The 18,402-nt window shown below is 35.5% G+C and overlaps 1 protein-coding gene across 1 annotated transcript; it reads left to right on the top strand.

Moving 5' to 3' along the window:
- The first annotated feature begins 4,761 nt into the window (after positions 1-4,761).
- LOC103442640 (endoglucanase 11-like) lies at positions 4,762-10,869 on the top strand. Its single transcript, XM_008381443.3, has 5 exons — positions 4,762-5,121; positions 5,203-5,415; positions 6,233-6,433; positions 6,637-6,891; positions 10,060-10,869. Exons 1-5 carry the CDS (start codon positions 4,909-4,911, stop codon positions 10,717-10,719), a joined length of 1,542 nt encoding a protein of 513 aa, XP_008379665.1. The 5' UTR covers positions 4,762-4,908; the 3' UTR covers positions 10,720-10,869.
- Positions 10,870-18,402: the final 7,533 nt, after the last annotated feature.

The raw sequence follows: 18,402 nt of genomic DNA, 5'->3' as shown, positions 1-18,402 counted from the left end.
CTTTAATTAATATGAGAGCATTCATTTTAGAAAGGTTATTTTTTAAGTTAATATCGTGTTTAGACTTTAGAAACGCTAATCTCAAATTTAATATTGTTTTATGCGACGAATTCGTGGTACCACTTTTTTAACACAAATTTTTGTGGAACCCTACACGTAAAGTATTTCAACGATCTAAATAGTCTGTTTTTTAAAACATCGTCCTCGTAAAAAAAAAATTAAAAAAAAAAAAAAGACAAATCCAACACCACTAAAACAATTATTTGTAATGAAAAAAAATGAATAAATACAGTTCAACAAAGAAACTCTAAACCTTTAATCCAATACGGCTTCAAATTTGAGTGATTTTTTGTAGATGTGATCTTTGAGAAAATACCTAAAAGATAGATGGGTCGGATTTTTGAAATACATTACAAAGTGGGTCCAAGTAAAAACTTGTGTAGAAAAAGTGGTGTTGCGGATCCGCCTCTTCTTTTATAAGGACTATATTCTACAACAATTACTTCAAATTAGAAACTCGAACTTGAGTTTAAAGAGATAAATATACTGACCTAATAACAAACCTAACTCATATATGCATATTAACTCGATCGTGAACAAATTTAAAGAGGGGGTTTATCAAATCAAACTCATTTCGGTACCTTCGTTCTTCAATCAACAAATGAATAAAAATTCGAACTTAGGATATTTTCCTACATCAAGTCAACATTATAACTCACGAGATGTGATGCCTTCTTAGTTTGAAGACCATGTTTAAGAATCAAGACAATGACTTTTACCCCAATTCATGTCCAACTTTCTGCTAATTATGCCCTTCACTTTCTTAGGGTTGCTGGTTGTCTGTGCAAGCGGTATACCCACATTCATTTCAAAACGTCAATGTGGAAACCATGAAAACTTGACCTCCAATCAACACCAAACCAAAATTTCCGACTGAATAATTAGAAGCGTAACGAGTATTCACCTGAGATGGATAGGAGACATCCCGCTCTCAATTTCTCAAGCACTTTATGCATGGTAATATTCTAATTGTCTCTACAAGCATTAAATCAAGTACAAAGCACAAAGTGCCAGTAAAATGATCACAACGTTCTGATTATCGTAAAATAAATAGTATAAGGTGAGATACTTTGACCTGGTTTCTGATTCACCAACTCGGTGAGCTGCTTCTTCGCCGCCGAAACTTTATACTTGTTAAGGCGGAGCCGGACACCGAAGCGTCCGAAACGGAACGATTTCGGTTTCGGAAAATTATGATACACGAGTTTCGGGTTCGGACCGGTGGTGAAGATGAACTGGAAGGAAGGGCGTGTACGGTGGTAGCCACCCACATCGGATCACAGTAGACTTAGAGGGAGTTCGTTTCTGGAGGAGCGCGATCATCAACATGATTTGAGAAGAAAGGAGATTCTTAGTGACACGTGTTCTGCACGTGATTTTCGGTCGGACAAAGTCGGGGGCGGGACCCACAAGGGAATAGGATAACTGGGGACCCGCCGTCGCAATTCAAGTGTTTTGTCACTTTTGTGTAGCCTTTTAATTGGGTCCCAAGCCCTAGTTGGGCCGGAGTCCTTACTTGGACCGATGTGATCATATGGACCAAAATTGCACTAACCCAACAGCAGCTAGATATCATATCAATTGATTGAATTACGTTACGTGTTAGGGTTAAACCAAGGAGCGAATATGTTTCCTCGTGATTCTCAAATGATGTGATATTCACCACTCTATCTGCAACCGTTTGATGAATTTAAATTTTAAGATCTGTGTAGCAGATATACACAAATCTCAAAATTTAAATTCATCTAATGGTAATAAGTAGGGTGGTGAACAATACCACAATTTGAGGATGATAAACAAAAATGCACCATAACTGAGTCTGGTAACGTGGCATTATAACTGAATAGGGCATTTAAAGTGTTTGGTTGTACGGAGCATAACCCAAGACCAAGAGTGTAAGAAATTCAATACCACCTCATGTCAAGATTAATTAAGCACTGGTAGTCAGCATATTGATGCTCAAGGCTTTACTATACTTGATATTGTAATGACATTAAGGTCTCGTTTGATAGAGAGAATTAGTTTAGATAAGACTATTTACTATATTAAAAGCATTTTGACGGATAAATGAATGACAACTCTATTAAGTTAAAAATTACTTATGAAATTATTTCACTCAGTCAGGATCATGTGGGAAACGAGAAAATGTATTTTTACCCATGAAAAACAAAAACGAGTGAAAAAATTCTTGACTTTCCGTTTCAATGCTTTTGGTGGGAAGCTTCGTTTTTCATGTGCCGACGTCGAAATCAAATTTTGATCACTGTTTACGTAAATTCCCCTCGCCGACAGCGAGGGAACATGCCCAGGTCCACAGCCAGTCGGTGCTTCCATTTGACCGGCTCCGCCGGTTTTGCTTTTTCGCCGGTCACACCGCAAGCAGAGGAGCCTAACCTCGGCGGGCTTGTATGGTCAACTCAAGTGGATGTTGGTGGCACCGACAACAGATTTAAGCAGTCAAAACGGGGTATCGTCACTGTAGGCAAATTAGGCATTAGCTGCAGCAGTACCAGATTTCCCGAATTCCTCTTCTTTTTAGGAACACTAGCCTTCATGCCCGGGCTAACGCGCGTGTAAAAGATATATTTTAAATCACGACATGATACTTGCAACTTATATATTTTAAATGTATTTATATGCATAAATTGACAAACAAAAAAAGTCAAATATTTGAAGTAAATAAATAATTTTAGATCATGTTAAAAGAAATCCCTCATAAACCAATTAAAGCAGCTGAATTTACATAATAAAATCGGTTTATATAGAATTTACATTAAAAATAGAGAAAATAATATTTAATAAATAATTGATTAAATCATATTATTACTAGCCTATTGTGAGGCTAAGCCCACCCCCTCTCCCTTAGTATAGATAATATTCTTTATTTAAAAAAAATCATTTGATAATTAATTTAATCACATTATTATCCGTGTGCGAAATACCTTTTTTATAACCGGCATTACACGTCTGTTATGATATTTTAAACGTGTTTAAAAATAGAGAAAATGATATTTAATAAATAACTGATTGAATCACATTATTACTAGCTCATTCTTAGGCTAAGCCCACTCTCTCTTCCTTAGTGTAGATAATATCGTTTGTTAAAAAAAAACAATCATTTGATAACTTATTTAATCACATTGTTATCCGTGTGCAAAATTTTTTTTTTATAACCGGTATTACATGCCTCTTGAGATGTTTGGAACGTGTTTAAAAATAAAGAAATTGAATCACATTATTGTTAGCTTATTGTGAGGTACTAATTTAAAAAAAAAACACCAAAAAATAAATTATTAAAGAAATACCGTTAAAATGATGAAAATACCCCTACCTTATTTGATGTATTATTTTGGAATGCTTTTGAAGTTTTTTGTTTGGGGGCATTTTTGTTAAAATTTTTTTGTTGAAGCATGGTGGTGACACTAAATCACTATTCACTTTTTCTATTCTCTTTATATATAATAGATGACCACTTATTTGTCATTTTGATGAGATTTTCGTGTAATCACTTTCTTAATTTTGTTATCATTTGTTAAGCTTTTTACTAACGCCATGATTATGATATGATGTGGGATTTCTGTGCAAGGCCACCACCACCATCATTCTTGATTGATTGTTGTAATCAAGAACAAAATCAATGGTTTGTGGCCTTTGTTTTCTTATTGTTTGAATGTAGTTTCTCTATAGTTCGTGTCCCTTAATTAATTCAATTTGTTTTTAATGTGTTATTAGACTGTTAATCTAAATTGTTAAGTATACAAGTCATTGTTCGATTGACTATAACTACCTCTTGTAATTGAGAGAAACTTTCTTGTTAGGATGACATTGTTCGGTCATTTGTTTTTATCTCTCTCTTTCCATGACCTTTGTTGTTTTTCGAATTTAGATAGAACGATGCTGAAATAGTAATTTACAAGACATGGTGACAACTTGGCACTTCTATCTCCAAGAGACAAAGAGGTCCAAATTATTGGTGTATTACCCATCTTCCAAAACCACGCAAACCCTACCCATAATCTATGACTATATGATCGTTCTTTTTCTCGTTGCCATACAAAATTAACTACCCTATTATGTAGCGTAGATTCACAGTCTAAAAATATGAGTATCTTTCATGTAGGATCTTCAGAGAACTTTGTGTTGCATACAAGTGTCGTAAGAATATTACATTTTATCTTATGTTGCTAGCTAGGGTTGGAAAAATATTGTTGTTTCTCTATAAGAAATCTTAAGTAAGATGTTTGAACATGTCATCCATATATGATGCCTCTCACAATAGCTTAGGATTTCCTATATTTTAGTCTCATTTGAATTTTAAACTTATAGTGATTACACCTAGCATGAAAACCGTCCTAATAAAGACGTATCGAAAAATTTCTCCATATGGGACAAAACGATCTGGGTTCCTGCTTTCTCAGTTCTCATACATTCTCATCTTCTCCTATTTGTGCAATCACGGTTAAGTCACATCAATATTTTATATCACTATTGTTTTTTATCTTATTATCTCTATAAAAAAATTAATATAAAATATTGATATAACTTAACCGTAACAGTATAAAATAGAAGAGGATAGAAGTGTACGAGAACTCAGATAGCAGAGAAACCGGGTCCGAGACAAAAAAGAGAGTAAAGCCTTTGCAAAAATCACTCTCATGTGAAAATCACATGCACAAAGACACCTATGACCTATCAAAGCCTAAACACCAATTTAGTACTAGAGAGAGAGTACTGACAAACTATGTTTTCAAACTGAGAAAGCGAGCTGGCTTACTTTTCCCATTCTTCCCTTCGCTTCTTGGAGAAAGAGAAAAAAAAACTTCCGTAGGAGGGAAGAAAGACTGAACAATGGAGGAGAAGAAGAAGAAGACACAATGGCATAATCTTCTTCTTCTTCTACTCACCCTCAACATTTTCACCACCGCCGGAGCTTTCAATTACAGTGATGCCCTCACAAAGAGTCTCCTATACTTCGAATCACAACGCTCCGGCCGCCTGCCGTACAACCAGAGAGTCACCTGGCGCGGCCATTCCGGCCTCACCGATGGCCTAGAGCAAGGGGTTCGTTAATGTCCCAAAAATTTAATTTCATAATTAAGTCTACTAATAGAAAATTTTAAGTGTATACATCTTTTGATGTAGGTGGACTTGGTAGGAGGATATTATGATGCCGGCGATCACGTCAAGTTCGGATTGCCGATGGCATTTACAGTGACGATGCTGTCCTGGAGTGTTATAGAATACCGGCAGCAGATTGCGGCCGCCGGAGAATTGGAACATGCAATGGAGGCGATCAAATGGGGGACTGATTATTTCATCAAAGCTCACACTAGTCCCAATGTGTTATGGGCAGAGGTACATAGTGATTAAATCAAGGAGTAATTAGGTTTTCATCCTTATTTTTACTACTCTATTGATTAAAACCTTATTACTTTTCAATTTTTGATCAAGGTCCTTTGTATTAATAATATCATTAATTATTTCAATAATAAAATATTTTTTATTTCTAAATATATTCATTTAATATTAAAAATGTTACAATTAGTATATTTATATTTATGGCTAAATTTTTTATCATATATTTTTATTTTTAGTTTGTACCCATTTTTAATTTGCAACCCTTTTTTAATTTGTACCAATTTTCCTTTCAATTTTAATTTGTACCCATATATTAATTTCTTTTTGTGCCCATATTTTTTACAGTTTTATTTGTATTGTACCCATATTTTTTTATTTATTTGTACCCATTTTTATTTTTGCTAAATGTACCCATTTTGAAGAATGTACCCATGTTTTGATACAATCATTTTTTGGTTATTTTTTATGAACGTACCCATGTTTACACACACACAATAGTATATTTATATTTTAATATTTTTAATCCCACAAATTATGTTTTTTATTTAAAATCTCATTACTATAAACAACTATAAATTTTAATTTTTAATTTAAAAAATATAGTAACGTACATAGAAATAAATTATCAATTAATTTTAGGGACTTGGATCAAAAATTGAAAACCAACAAAGTTTCAGTCAAAGATTGTTCATAACTAGGGACCGCATCCAAAGTCTCCCTTAAATCAATTAGCAGTTAGTGATTAAATCAATTAGTTAATTAGCACAAAACTGTTTGAGCACATTTAATATACAGTTCAATGTGGTGCTCCTAGGTTGGTGATGGGGACACTGATCATTACTGCTGGCAACGGTCGGAGGACATGACGACATCAAGGCGAGCTTACAAAATAGACGAGAAAAATCCCGGGTCGGACCTTGCCGGAGAGAGCGCCGCTGCAATGGCGGCCGCGGCCTTGGTGTTCAAGGAAAGTAATCCACATTATTCCCACCTCCTCCTACACCACGCCCAACAGGTACAATTTAACTTAATCTTGACAAAATCTATAGTTGGTTGTTACCATGACAATACTCTAAGTTAATAGCATAATGTTATGTGAGAAAGTTACGCACATGACAGTATGTGGTTGACTTTATTAAGCAACATTGCAAGTGCATGTAAGATTTTGTAATTAAGTTAAAATTAAAATTGTTTTTTGTTGGGTGGATATATGTGTAGTTGTTTGAGTTTGGGGACAATTATAGGGAGAAGTATGATGGGAGCTTGGAAGTGGTGAAGAGCTACTATGCGTCGGTGAGTGGGTTTAAGGACGAGTTGCTGTGGGCAGCTTTGTGGCTGTACAAAGCCACCGACAATGAGGAATATTTGAAGTATGTAATTAACAAGGCTAATAGCTTTGGTGGCATTGGTTGGGCAATGACAGAGTTCAGTTGGGATGTTAAGTTCGCTGGCCTTCAACTCCTTGCTTCCAAGGTAACTTTCTCAACTTTTCACTTCTTATCTCAAACTCAAAAAGCAACATATTATACTTACTGATTGAGTTACATAAATTACAACGTAGTCGTATTTAAAGAAATAAAAAACGTCTAAAGACATCTGACACATTAATTTGGCTCCTTACGAGTGTTGATATGGAGTCTGCTACTAAAGATGGGCCTTGTATCTTTTTCTTGAGAACTCATATGTTGAATTTACGTTTTTTTTTTCATGAAAGAAATGGTGAATAATGTGATTAATTTAGGTTATACATAATTACTCAAGTTAAACTTTATATAACTTGATTTTTTTTTCCTTGATTTTTCTTTTTGATTGTGGTCTAGCTAGTTCATTGGTGCCAGAAATTATACTCTCAATTCTTTTTGGCATTCGAACATGAAATGATAAAAGAAACTTTTACATCATGCTTTTACCTTATAAAGTTCGTTATTACATGGAGTGAGCCCGAATTAAGGCACACCACTAGGGTTTTCAATTAAGCACCAAAATAAAAGGGAAAAAATTACCTTCTGCACAAAGGACAATGACCGTCTGCCCTTTAACTTCTGGTGTCCTCCTGTTTTGTATAGTCATGATTAAACTACGTCAACATTTTATATTATTTTTTTATAGAGATAATAAGATAAAAATGAATAGTAATATAAAATATTGATATAACTTAACCGTGACCATACAAATAAAAGTGCAACGAAAATAAAAGGACACGAAAGAGCAACGAAAATAAAAGGACAGACAATTCTTGTCCCTGCACAAACCATGTGCAAAATGATGCTTTGCATGGTGGTGGTGAGGAAAGTTGCGCCACTTTTCGCACCCTGAGTTGTTGAAAGAAAGTACAAAGATCATCTCCACGAGAAATTGTACATTGTAATCAGAACACGAGTAATATATTACGTGTTTTTATATAAATTATGAAATTTTTTATTTTTTAAGTTATTAACTTTTTAAAACACATATCTTACTATTTATATAATAACACGTAATGTATCATTTTATGTTCCAATCTCATTGAAAAATGTATCCCATCAGCCCGATGCCCGAGTAGAGTTTGTGCCCTCGTAAAGTAAAAGATGGGAGATGATAAGATGCTGCATTTAGATCAGTAGATGTCATCATGGAGTGCAGTAAACTAAAGATCGCTGATCTAATCAGTTTTGTATTGAATCTTAAAGTGGGGCCTGATGTTTGCATGGGGATGGCCCACTTCTAAAATTGAGTGGATGCAGTTCTTTTATTTAGTGTAAGTTTACTAATCCATAATCAAATTGAGATGTATTAAATTGAGGATAAATTGAATTGATGAGGAATTAAAATAAGGTGGAATCAGAATCAAATTTATGTTAAAGATGTATATTAAAATTGGCTGGAATCGGAGTATGAATGATATTGATTTATATAAACTGTTTATTAATTCAAATGATTCGGAATGAAAATTAATGTGATTATTAAAATACCCCTATTGTAACTAATTTATTTTATATCTAATTATTTTTGGTAAAACTAATATTCTTTTATTTTTCAGTAGAGAGAATAACTATTTTTTTTATTTTCTAGTAACTTTTATTCTTTTATTGGTCTTTACTAGTTAACAACATAAAATAAACCTCAAGAAAAAAAAAATATCACTTCATGTCCTCTCTCTCCCCCATCTGTTGTGCAGACCCATCCATTTCTAAATTTCTCAGGCACCTCTCTCTCTCTTCTCCTATCTTCCCCATCTTTCTCTACTGACCCACCCCTTTGTAAAATTCTCCAGGCATCTCCCTCGTCCCCATCTTTCTCTGCTGTCGACCCACACTTGATCACGAGACCACCATCTTCCCTTTTCTTTGGTCTTCATCGGGAACGCAAGCCTTGTCAAGCAAGGGCTTGAAGGCATCACCTATGGCCAGCTATCACGATCGTAAGGGCTACAAACACTGACAAAGTTCTCACTTTTGAAGTTTTAGGGTTTTACTGGTATAAAATTTGGATTCTTAATAGACACCATTTCCAGGAATTCAAATACCTCATTCCACTCAAGAATCGAACTCCGACCATTTCAAGAGTTGAATTCCTGATTTTATGTTGGTCCCACAATTATTTTGATTCCTGATGATTTGGTAAATGCTGGAATGGTTAGAGATATGTGCAATTCCGATTCCACCATTCCATTCCCCTTTGGTAAACATGCCCTTAGTCTCTTCCTTTGTTTGATGAAGCACAAGCACAACCTTCCTAAGCTTGGTTTATCACGAGACCCACCCACACGTGTTGAAGAGAGACTAGGTGCCATAGGTGTCCTCCTCATATGATGCATACGATTCAAATTAATTGGAAAAGGATCCTCGCCGGATCCTTTTCCTAGGATCCTAGGGATTCGACGATCGTGACCGTTCATTGTATATCGTGCAATCAGTTTTCGTTAGATACTATTTATATTTAATTTTAAATTTTAAATTTTGAAATGATTTCTAACCGCACGATATCTGATGAATGGTCACAATCATGTGATCCCTAGGATCCCTAGGAAAATGATCCGGCAATGATCATTTTCCAAATTAATTGATCGTTTTATTATTTATATATACAGATAAATAATCATATAATAAAATAGATAAATATATAATTGTACACATTTAGTGATACATTATAAGTAAATTTCGCTAAGGAAAGGTTTCCATGATTAAGTGGTTAAAAGCATTCACATCTTCAATTGCGGTGTTCTGTTCAAGTTAAATTTTCATACTTACATATTAATAGAAAATGATGAATTAAATGTTAAATAACATTCATTTTTACATCTAAGATTATGTGTATTTGACTCGACTTTTGATATTGTCATTTTTACTACCCTTAATCTCAGAATTTAAGAAAGTTAAACTCTCCATAAAAGAGTAAAAGAGAATTTGTTCCGTCAATGAGTACAAACGGGTTAAGGGGTTAAAAGCACTCACTTTTGCATTTGCAGTTTTGTTTTCGAATATAAGATTTTTCTCACTTCTAGAATGCTTAAAAATAGAAACAGATTATGTGGTTAAAACTTAGCCTATGCATCCGCGATTTTGTGTTCGAGTTGTGTTATCATCACATTTACAACCCTTTAAACCCTTCATAGAAGAGTATATTCTATCTTATATACTCCTTTTTCTTGTTCTTCTGCAGTTGCTTTTAGAAGAAAAACACAAGAAACACTCTCACATACTAGAGCTATATAAATCAAAAGCAGACTACTATATGTGCTCATGCCTAAACAAAAATACTGCGGCCAAAAATGTGGAACTCACACCGGCAGGCCTTCTGTACATAAGGCAATGGAATAACATGCAGTACGTTTCAGCAGCGTCATTCCTCCTAACAGTCTACTCAGACTTCCTCAAAACCTCGAACGGAAATCTCAATTGCCATGGTGGAACGGCGGGCCATGAAGAAGTCCTCAGCTTTGCTAAATCACAGATAGATTATATTTTGGGCTCCAACCCTTTGAACATGAGCTACTTGGTGGGATATGGACCAAAATACCCTCAGAGGGTGCACCATAGAGGAGCATCCGTGGAGTCGTATAGGGAGAACAAAGGGTTCATTGGGTGCACCCAGGGGTATGACAGTTGGTACGCCAGGGAGGAGCCAAACCCTAATGTTTTGGTCGGGGCTTTGGTTGGAGGGCCTGATTGCAAAGATAATTTTGTGGACAGGAGGGATAATTATATGCAGACTGAGGCTTGCACTTATAATACAGCACCATTGGTGGGGGTTTTTGCAAAGTTTTCAGACCAAGAGAATATGGATCAGGGGCAAAATTTGGATTTCGTTGCTTCATATTAGGTATATGATATTGTACTGGGAAAAAGAGTGCTGGGGTTATAACTCGTAAGCCCTTTTTTGGCATTGTAATGGTGGCGTTCTGGCCCATTTTGTGCCCTTCGTCGTTGTACTATCCGTGTTTATAAGTATACAGGGAAAATTTTGGTAACACTCACCAAACTCGTGACCTCCTCCTGATTGCGCTCCTCGAGTCTTGTATGGTTTTGAGCCCCTCTAATCTCTCAAAACATGCCAACTTCCTTTTGACAGTCAAATTCAACTTATTTTCTAATAGTGTTGCCACCACTTGAATGGACAAAGACAACATCAATTTGACTGTAAAAGTCACATGGTAATTAAAATCATCGGCAAAGTAGGATAAAGTTACTGCGCATGCATGCATTCAAGTAAGACTGTCAAAAGGATGAAGTTACTGCTCAACATGTAGCAATAGGGATGGGCAAATACCATTAGTTATGGGTACCCGCGGTTACCCGTTCATTTAAATTAAACAGTTACGGTTATGGATAACCATTTTGATAAATAAATGGTTATGGGTATAACCGTTTACCCGTGAAATTTAAATGGACGGTTATGAGTATTAACCGCGGTTATAAACGGTTAACCATTTACCAATTTATTTTATATATGTAAAACTAACACAAACCATGTTCTCGATCCAATAATACTTAGCACCCAATAAATTAGCAAGGAATTAATCGGTTCTTCTGTCAATAACACTACTACAGGAATGATGATTCTCTTCATCAAGGAATTTGCCAAATTAATTTAAATTCCTTGCGGGTAACCGTAAATTGACAGAAATGTTGTGACAGAAATGTCTTCTAAACAACTTTTGTAACCCAATAATACTTAGCAAATATTATATTTACCTTCATTGGTAACAGTTAAAAATATTGTCCGTAAACTATTATTTCAATTATTGGAATAATATAAGGACTTAAAAAATTAAAATATGGAAATGTATGATGAATGTACCTATAATGGTGTTTAATTGTCAAAAACAAAAAAAAATTATGACAATTTTTTTTTTTTTAAATTTTCAAGTTGTTAAAAAACATGTAGACGGGTGAAAAATGGGTAATGATAAAAAAAGAAAGATAAACGGGTTAAAAAGGGTAAATGAGTAAACGGGTATTAAACGGTTACGGTTAAATGGGTATGTGGTTATGTGTATGGTTAACCGTTTATAAACGGTTATGAGTATGGGTATAACCATTTAGTCAATTACCCAACAGGTAAACGGTTATACGGGTATGAACATAAACGGTTATGGGTAAATAACCGCAGTTACCCATCCGTCATAACCGTTGCCCATCCCTATGTAGCAATACTGGGTAAATTAGTGAATGTGTATAAACATAGAACGAAAATCTGGGATGAAGAGTAATCAATCAAATTACATTCCTTTATTTTGTAGGTAAATTTTTTTAAGGCATTATTACATACACCAGGCACATTTTACTACTAATATATATGTATGTGCAATTATATATTAGTTTTAGTTGGAATTATTTATTGTAGGTACATTATGTTTGTACAAAAAAAAAACAATAGGTAAATTAAAATTCAAAAACTAAAAGTAGTAGATATATTATTTTTTTAATCAGCTTATATACCATTATTACATATATTGGGCACATTCAGTAATATATAGTGCAATTATATTTTATTATATCAAATGCAGATAAATTAATTTTTTTTTGAATAAAAGACGATATCATTAACAAAGGAAAATTACAAAATATCATGGATAAGGAGATCCTAAATAACACTATGAGGCTCCTCAACCCAAACTATGCTTGTTTAAACAGACAATGCAACATTTGCCAAACAATGAGCAATACTATTATTATTCCTAGAAACGGAAATAAACTTAGAAGCAGTAAAAGCCTCTGCAATATGTAGGACATCCCCCGCTAACAAATCCATAGCCGACGCACGATCAACACAAGTGTGAATGATGGAAATTGCTTTGGAGGAGTCACTTCGAACTAGAACCTTCTGAAAGCCAAGCTGATGGGCGAGCTTCACGCCACGCTTAATGGCTAACATTTCTGCTTAGAGAGTAGACGTCATCGTAGGGAGGAAAGATGTCGTTGCAGCCAGAAAATGTCCCTGCCTATCTCGGAGAATCACCCCCGCCCCACCCACCTGATTATGCAAATTAGTCGCACCATCCACATTCAACCGTACCCAATCCTCCGCCACCCCTCACCATCACCCGTAAGCCTATCCCGAGGACGGCATTGCTGAGCAGTAGTTACAAGCTCTGCCGCGACCCGAAATTCCTGCAACCAAGACACCACACGTTGAGCCACCATAGCTGAAGACTTCCCCTTCCAAATCCTATCATTCCTCTCCTGCCACAAATGCCACATCACCCATGCACAGAAAATCAAAGTCCAAATGGTGATTTTGAAGTAACAACATGAACCATTCTTTAACCGATCCACAGGGAACATAATCAACTAGAAAACTACATGGGGTTGCAAACCATGTAGCTCTGGCAAATGAACAATCCTTAAAAACATGCACCACCTTTTCTGGCTCTCCACTACATAAAACACACAACGAATCCAAACCAACCCCTCTATTTGACAAATTCTCTTTTGTCGGAAGAATGTCTTGACAAGTCCACCATATCATATTTCACACCTTCGGCGGGACTCCGGCCTGCCATATTGCCTTTCATAACGGAGTAAATGGATTACCACCAAGAGCTGAAGAAGAAGCACTCAAAGAAGGTGGTTTAACATAATCCCAAACAACCCCATAAACACTTTTAACCGTGAATTGACCCCTATCAGTGTAGTGCCATACCAACTTGTCCGGAGGTAGACGATGGCTAATTGGTAGAGCACGAATATGCTCCCTATCCTCCTCTTCAAAATATGCACTCAATGCAGTTTCACACCACATTCTCCTTTCCTCATCAATCAATTCCTACACCAACATATTCTCCATTGAGGGAGGCGACTGGGTTATAGGATGAAAAGTCGATGGTCTAGGTACCCACCAATCTTTCCATACATGCACGGACGCCCCATCACCAATCAACCATCTGGACCCATTCTCCAAGACAATTCTAGCTTTGAGTATGCTAGAGCAACAATACGACGAATAAGAGGGGACTGAAGCATCCCAAAATGACGAATGAGGGTGATATTTTGCTTTAAACAACCTTGCCGTTAAAAACTCGAGATCCTGGAGAATACGCCATCCCTATTTTGCCAGCACTGCCAGATTAAAGGCATAACGGTTTCAGAACCCCATACCCACTTTCGGTTTAGCCAAACACAACTTATCGCATGGCTTCCAATGAATTTTCCTTGAGTCAGGATCACTACCCCACCAAAACCAAGCCATGAGCTGATGTAGATCATCACAAAAAGTCTTCGAAAGCATAAAACAATTCATAGTATATGAAAGCAATGCCTGAGCCACCACCTTCACAAGCAACTCCCGTCCTACTGCGCTTAAACACTTTCCCTTCCACCCACATAGCCTCTTATGAACTCTCTCCTTAATATAAGCAAAAGTTTGCCATTTGTTCTTACCCACAAATTTAGGCAGGCCCAAATATCTCTCATGCCGCTTCATCAATTGAACACCCAAAAAATATGCCAACCCTTTCTGCTCACGACCTTTCACGTTAGCACTATAGCAATGCTACTTTTACCCAAATTTATTTCTTGACCTGAATATGTTGAACCTGTGCACACTCTTCCAACTTCGCCTTACCAAACAAGAAACTATCATCGGCAAACAACAAATGATGAACACTAGGAGCACCATCACAAATCCTTATCCCACTAATCACTCCCCTATCTTCTTTATGCGCAATAAGTGCTGACAAACCTTCAATACAAAGAAGAAACAAATAGGGAGATAAAGGGTCACCCTGACGAAGACCGCGAGATGACAAAACAAACCCACATTCCTCGCCATTAACCAAAAAGGAGTATGAAACCAATTTCACACACATCATCACGACAGGCACCCATTTACTATCAAACCCCAACCTCAACATCATAGCTTCCAAAAAATTCCACTCCACCCTATCGTATGCCTTGCTCAGATCCAATTTGAGTGCAAAGGATCCCTCCCGTCCCCACCTCTTATTGTGAAGGAAATGACCTATTTCCGTTGCCACCAAAGTGTTATAAAAAATCAACCTCTCTGGAACAAAGGCACTCTGATGTGGAGAAATTATGACATTAAAAAATTTCTTCAATCGGTTCGCAATCACCTTTGCACCAATCTTGTAGATTACATTACATAGACTAATCGGGCGCAATTGTGACATTTCCTGTGGCTGATTTACCTTAGGAATTAATACAACATGAGTGAAACAAGCCTCCAGTAGTACTCGTCCAGAGGTGAGAAAAGAGCGAATAGCATTCACCACGTCATGCTTAACAACATGCCAAAACGTTTGAAAAAACAAAGGTGGCATACCATCCGAACCTGGGGCTTTGGATGGATGCATTTGGAAAAGTGCAACACTAACCTCTTCCTCCGAGTAAGGCTTCAACAACTCCGCATTCATTTCGGGGGTAACCCGTTGGGAGTAAGCCGCTATCACCTCTTGTACCGCATTGTCAAGAACACCACGGGAGTGAAAAATATTTTGAAAATACCCTACAACCATGCTTTGAATTCCAGCCCTGGAATCCTGCCACACTCCTTGCGCATCCCTTAGCCCCTTAATAGTATTTTTCCGTTTACGATTGGACGCTCGCAAATGGAAAAACTTTGTATTCCTATCCCCTTCATGTAACCACTGTACACGCAAACGTTGCCTCCAATACGTCTCCTCCCGCCCAAGAAGTGAATCAAGTTGACCCAATACCTCCCCCCCTTGCCGCATATAACTCAGTCGAAGGTGGATGCTCAAACAACACACCCAACTTATCCCGCACTTTAGCAATCTCTGCCTTCATAAAGCCGAGCACCTCTCGTTACCATGCTAACAAGGCACATCGTTGCCAGATTAAATTAATATTGAATCAAATAACATTTTTTTATTTTGTAGGTAAATTATTTTGCATGTATTATTACAAATACTGGGAATATTTTATTACTAACACATATGTCCAAATAATTTACCTATATTTTTATATAAATTACTCCATAGTTCCCTTTCAATTTCCATTTGGTAAGAAAATGACAAGATTAAATTAAAATTGTCTAATTTATGCAAATTTGAAAAATAATTATGAAATTTGATGGAAAGTATAACATTAATGTTTTTTTTTTTGCCAGAAGCATTAACATACAATTTGTTCTGATATATTAATATGCAATGAATTTAAACAGTAATACATTTTTTTCATTAATCCCTCCCTTCATGTCTGCATAGAATTAAATGTATACATTAAAATTGTAATTAGGGGTATTTTAGGCATTTTGAAAATGAAAAATGTGTAAAGTTAAACATAATTAATGAATTAGCTTATGTGGAGCCTAGTTATTGGATTTTATTCAAGTAAAAAGACTATGTCGAGCTTTATGTAGAAACTCAAATTTCAAGAGCTAAAATTATTTCTTTCTTCATAATTTAGAACTATAACCACTCGAGACCCCATCAAGCATTTCAAGTAGTTAAAATGCTAAAAATATTAAAATTTTGCCTAAAAGCCTTCCGCATAACTCAATTTGGCTACTTTCCAAAATTTGCTAAAGAAAAAGAGAGCTAAATAAAGCTTAAGTTGCTTGCTATGATTCCTTTGAAATAATTCTTCCATCTGTTTCTTTGACTTCCTCATTGATTATGAAATTGTAATTGACAAAAGTTTCTATATATCAAGCTGATTATACGAACATTAATACTATTGCTTCTTTACACTTTGATCAAATTATGCTCAATTTTCTTATAACATGGTCAGTTATTATGTTGCGCGAATTGATGTTATCTTTTAACTAAATAAGAGCCGCGATATAATCAATCATGAAAACGTGTGTAGGTTAAGTTTATAACAGTGTAGATCAACTCATGCACACATAGACGATTGATTGTATCATTAATGTATAAACTTGATAGTACCTCGAAAGAGATCTCTACACCATAGAAAGAGAACCCCGATAATGGACACCTTGGGTCTCTTCAATGACAATTAAACAGTATCACACTGTACTGAGAGCAACATTGCCCTGATCAAGACTCAAAAGGATATTCCACCTGTACACGATTGTGGTCGGTCCAGCAAAAGTAGTTCATTATTTTTTGGCTAATTATGATTATTGAAAAGTTAAACTTATCATATAGGTGCTTTTGTTTTATTGAATCCAACATTATGACTCGTGAACCTTGAGGATTATAACAGTTGCAAAGGATTCAAATCAAGCACGCAATAATGGGCACCAAATAGTGAAAAGAACTATTTAATTAGGGTTTGTTAATACTAACAATACTCATTTATAAATAAGTAATGGTCATCCCCCTTTCGGGGAGGGTATGTGTCTTGTACGCGACCATTGCTGAAGAGCTAATCTTGCCTAATCTTTCTTCATTTGAGAAAAAAAAAACTGGAAAAATACAATCTAATAGTAAAAGAAATACGAACTGTAAACTTATACATATGTTCCAACTTTAAATTTTTTGTTGACGTAAAGTCGTCTAAATGTACTTGATACGTGTAATTTATAAGAGATTTACATGTATTCGAAAGATAGAAATTTGTGAAGGGGCGGTGGATCATTTGATTTGATTCTGCATAAGATATTATCTATGGCATCGAAGTGATATGGAGCGGTAGCCTTTTTCCTTTCTCAAGTCTATCAAAAAAATGTGAATTGTCACTTTCCATTGTTGGTTGCAAGCACAAAAACCACAAAAACATATTTACGTATTCAAGGCCGGCCCTAAGGGTAGCCCAAGTAGGCGCCCGCCTAGGGCCCCCACTTTGAAAGGGCCTCAAAAAAAAATTTATATCCTGAAATTAACATATAAATACAAAAAAAGTAAGAAATATCGTAATTCATTTGAAACACGAAACTGTCTTTCAGTCACTAAATTTTTCTTAATTTTTCTTGTTTTTCAAATTTACTGCCGATCTATCTGTCCAACTCCCAATCCATCTGTCCAAATGCATATAAAGTTATAAAACTCAAGTCTCTTTGCAAAATTTTTTCTTTCAACTTCTCATTCTCTCAATTTCTATCGAATGTTTAAACCAACTTCCTATTCTCTCTATTTCTATTGAATGTTTAAACCAACTATCATATGGTCTTAAGATTGTACTTTAAGGTAATCAAAACTTTGAATTATATATATTTTTTTTCAATAACTTTTTATTCAATGGATTATTTTAATATTCAATTAGTTAGTGTGATGTTGATTTTAGAAGGAAAAAAAAAACACAAGAAAAACAATTGGCGTTGAATTTATTATACTCGTCAATCAAGTTTTATTGTTATTTACTCTCGTGATCATCAAGTTTTATTGTTCTTCACTTTCAATCTTAAACTCTTGACTGCAAACATTTAGTACATTTGTGTCTAAAAACGTGACGTGTAATGTTTAAATAATGTTTGTATATTTTTCTTCTTTTGATATTAATTTTTAATGATATTTGATGTGAAATATAACTTTTTATGTATTTAGCGAATTCTTTTTTTATGCAAATTAATATACAAAGGACCGGAGATCAAAGAATTTTAGGACCTCACTTCGAAGGC

This window comes from Malus domestica, chromosome 09 (assembly GCF_042453785.1).
Source record: "Malus domestica chromosome 09, GDT2T_hap1".
Lineage (NCBI taxonomy): Eukaryota > Viridiplantae > Streptophyta > Magnoliopsida > Rosales > Rosaceae > Malus > Malus domestica.
The sequence above is the reverse complement of the archived record's forward strand: the minus strand, read 5'-3'. Positions and strand labels throughout refer to the sequence as shown.

Coding starts and splice junctions, on each gene's coding strand:
- LOC103442640 (XM_008381443.3), top strand. CDS start 4,909: ATGGAGGAGAAGAAGAAGAAGACACAATGGCATAATCTTCTTCTTCTT. Junction 5,416..6,232: donor CCAATGTGTTATGGGCAGAG/GTACATAGTGAT, acceptor TGGTGCTCCTAG/GTTGGTGATGGGGACACTGA. Junction 6,434..6,636: donor TCCTACACCACGCCCAACAG/GTACAATTTAAC, acceptor ATATATGTGTAG/TTGTTTGAGTTTGGGGACAA.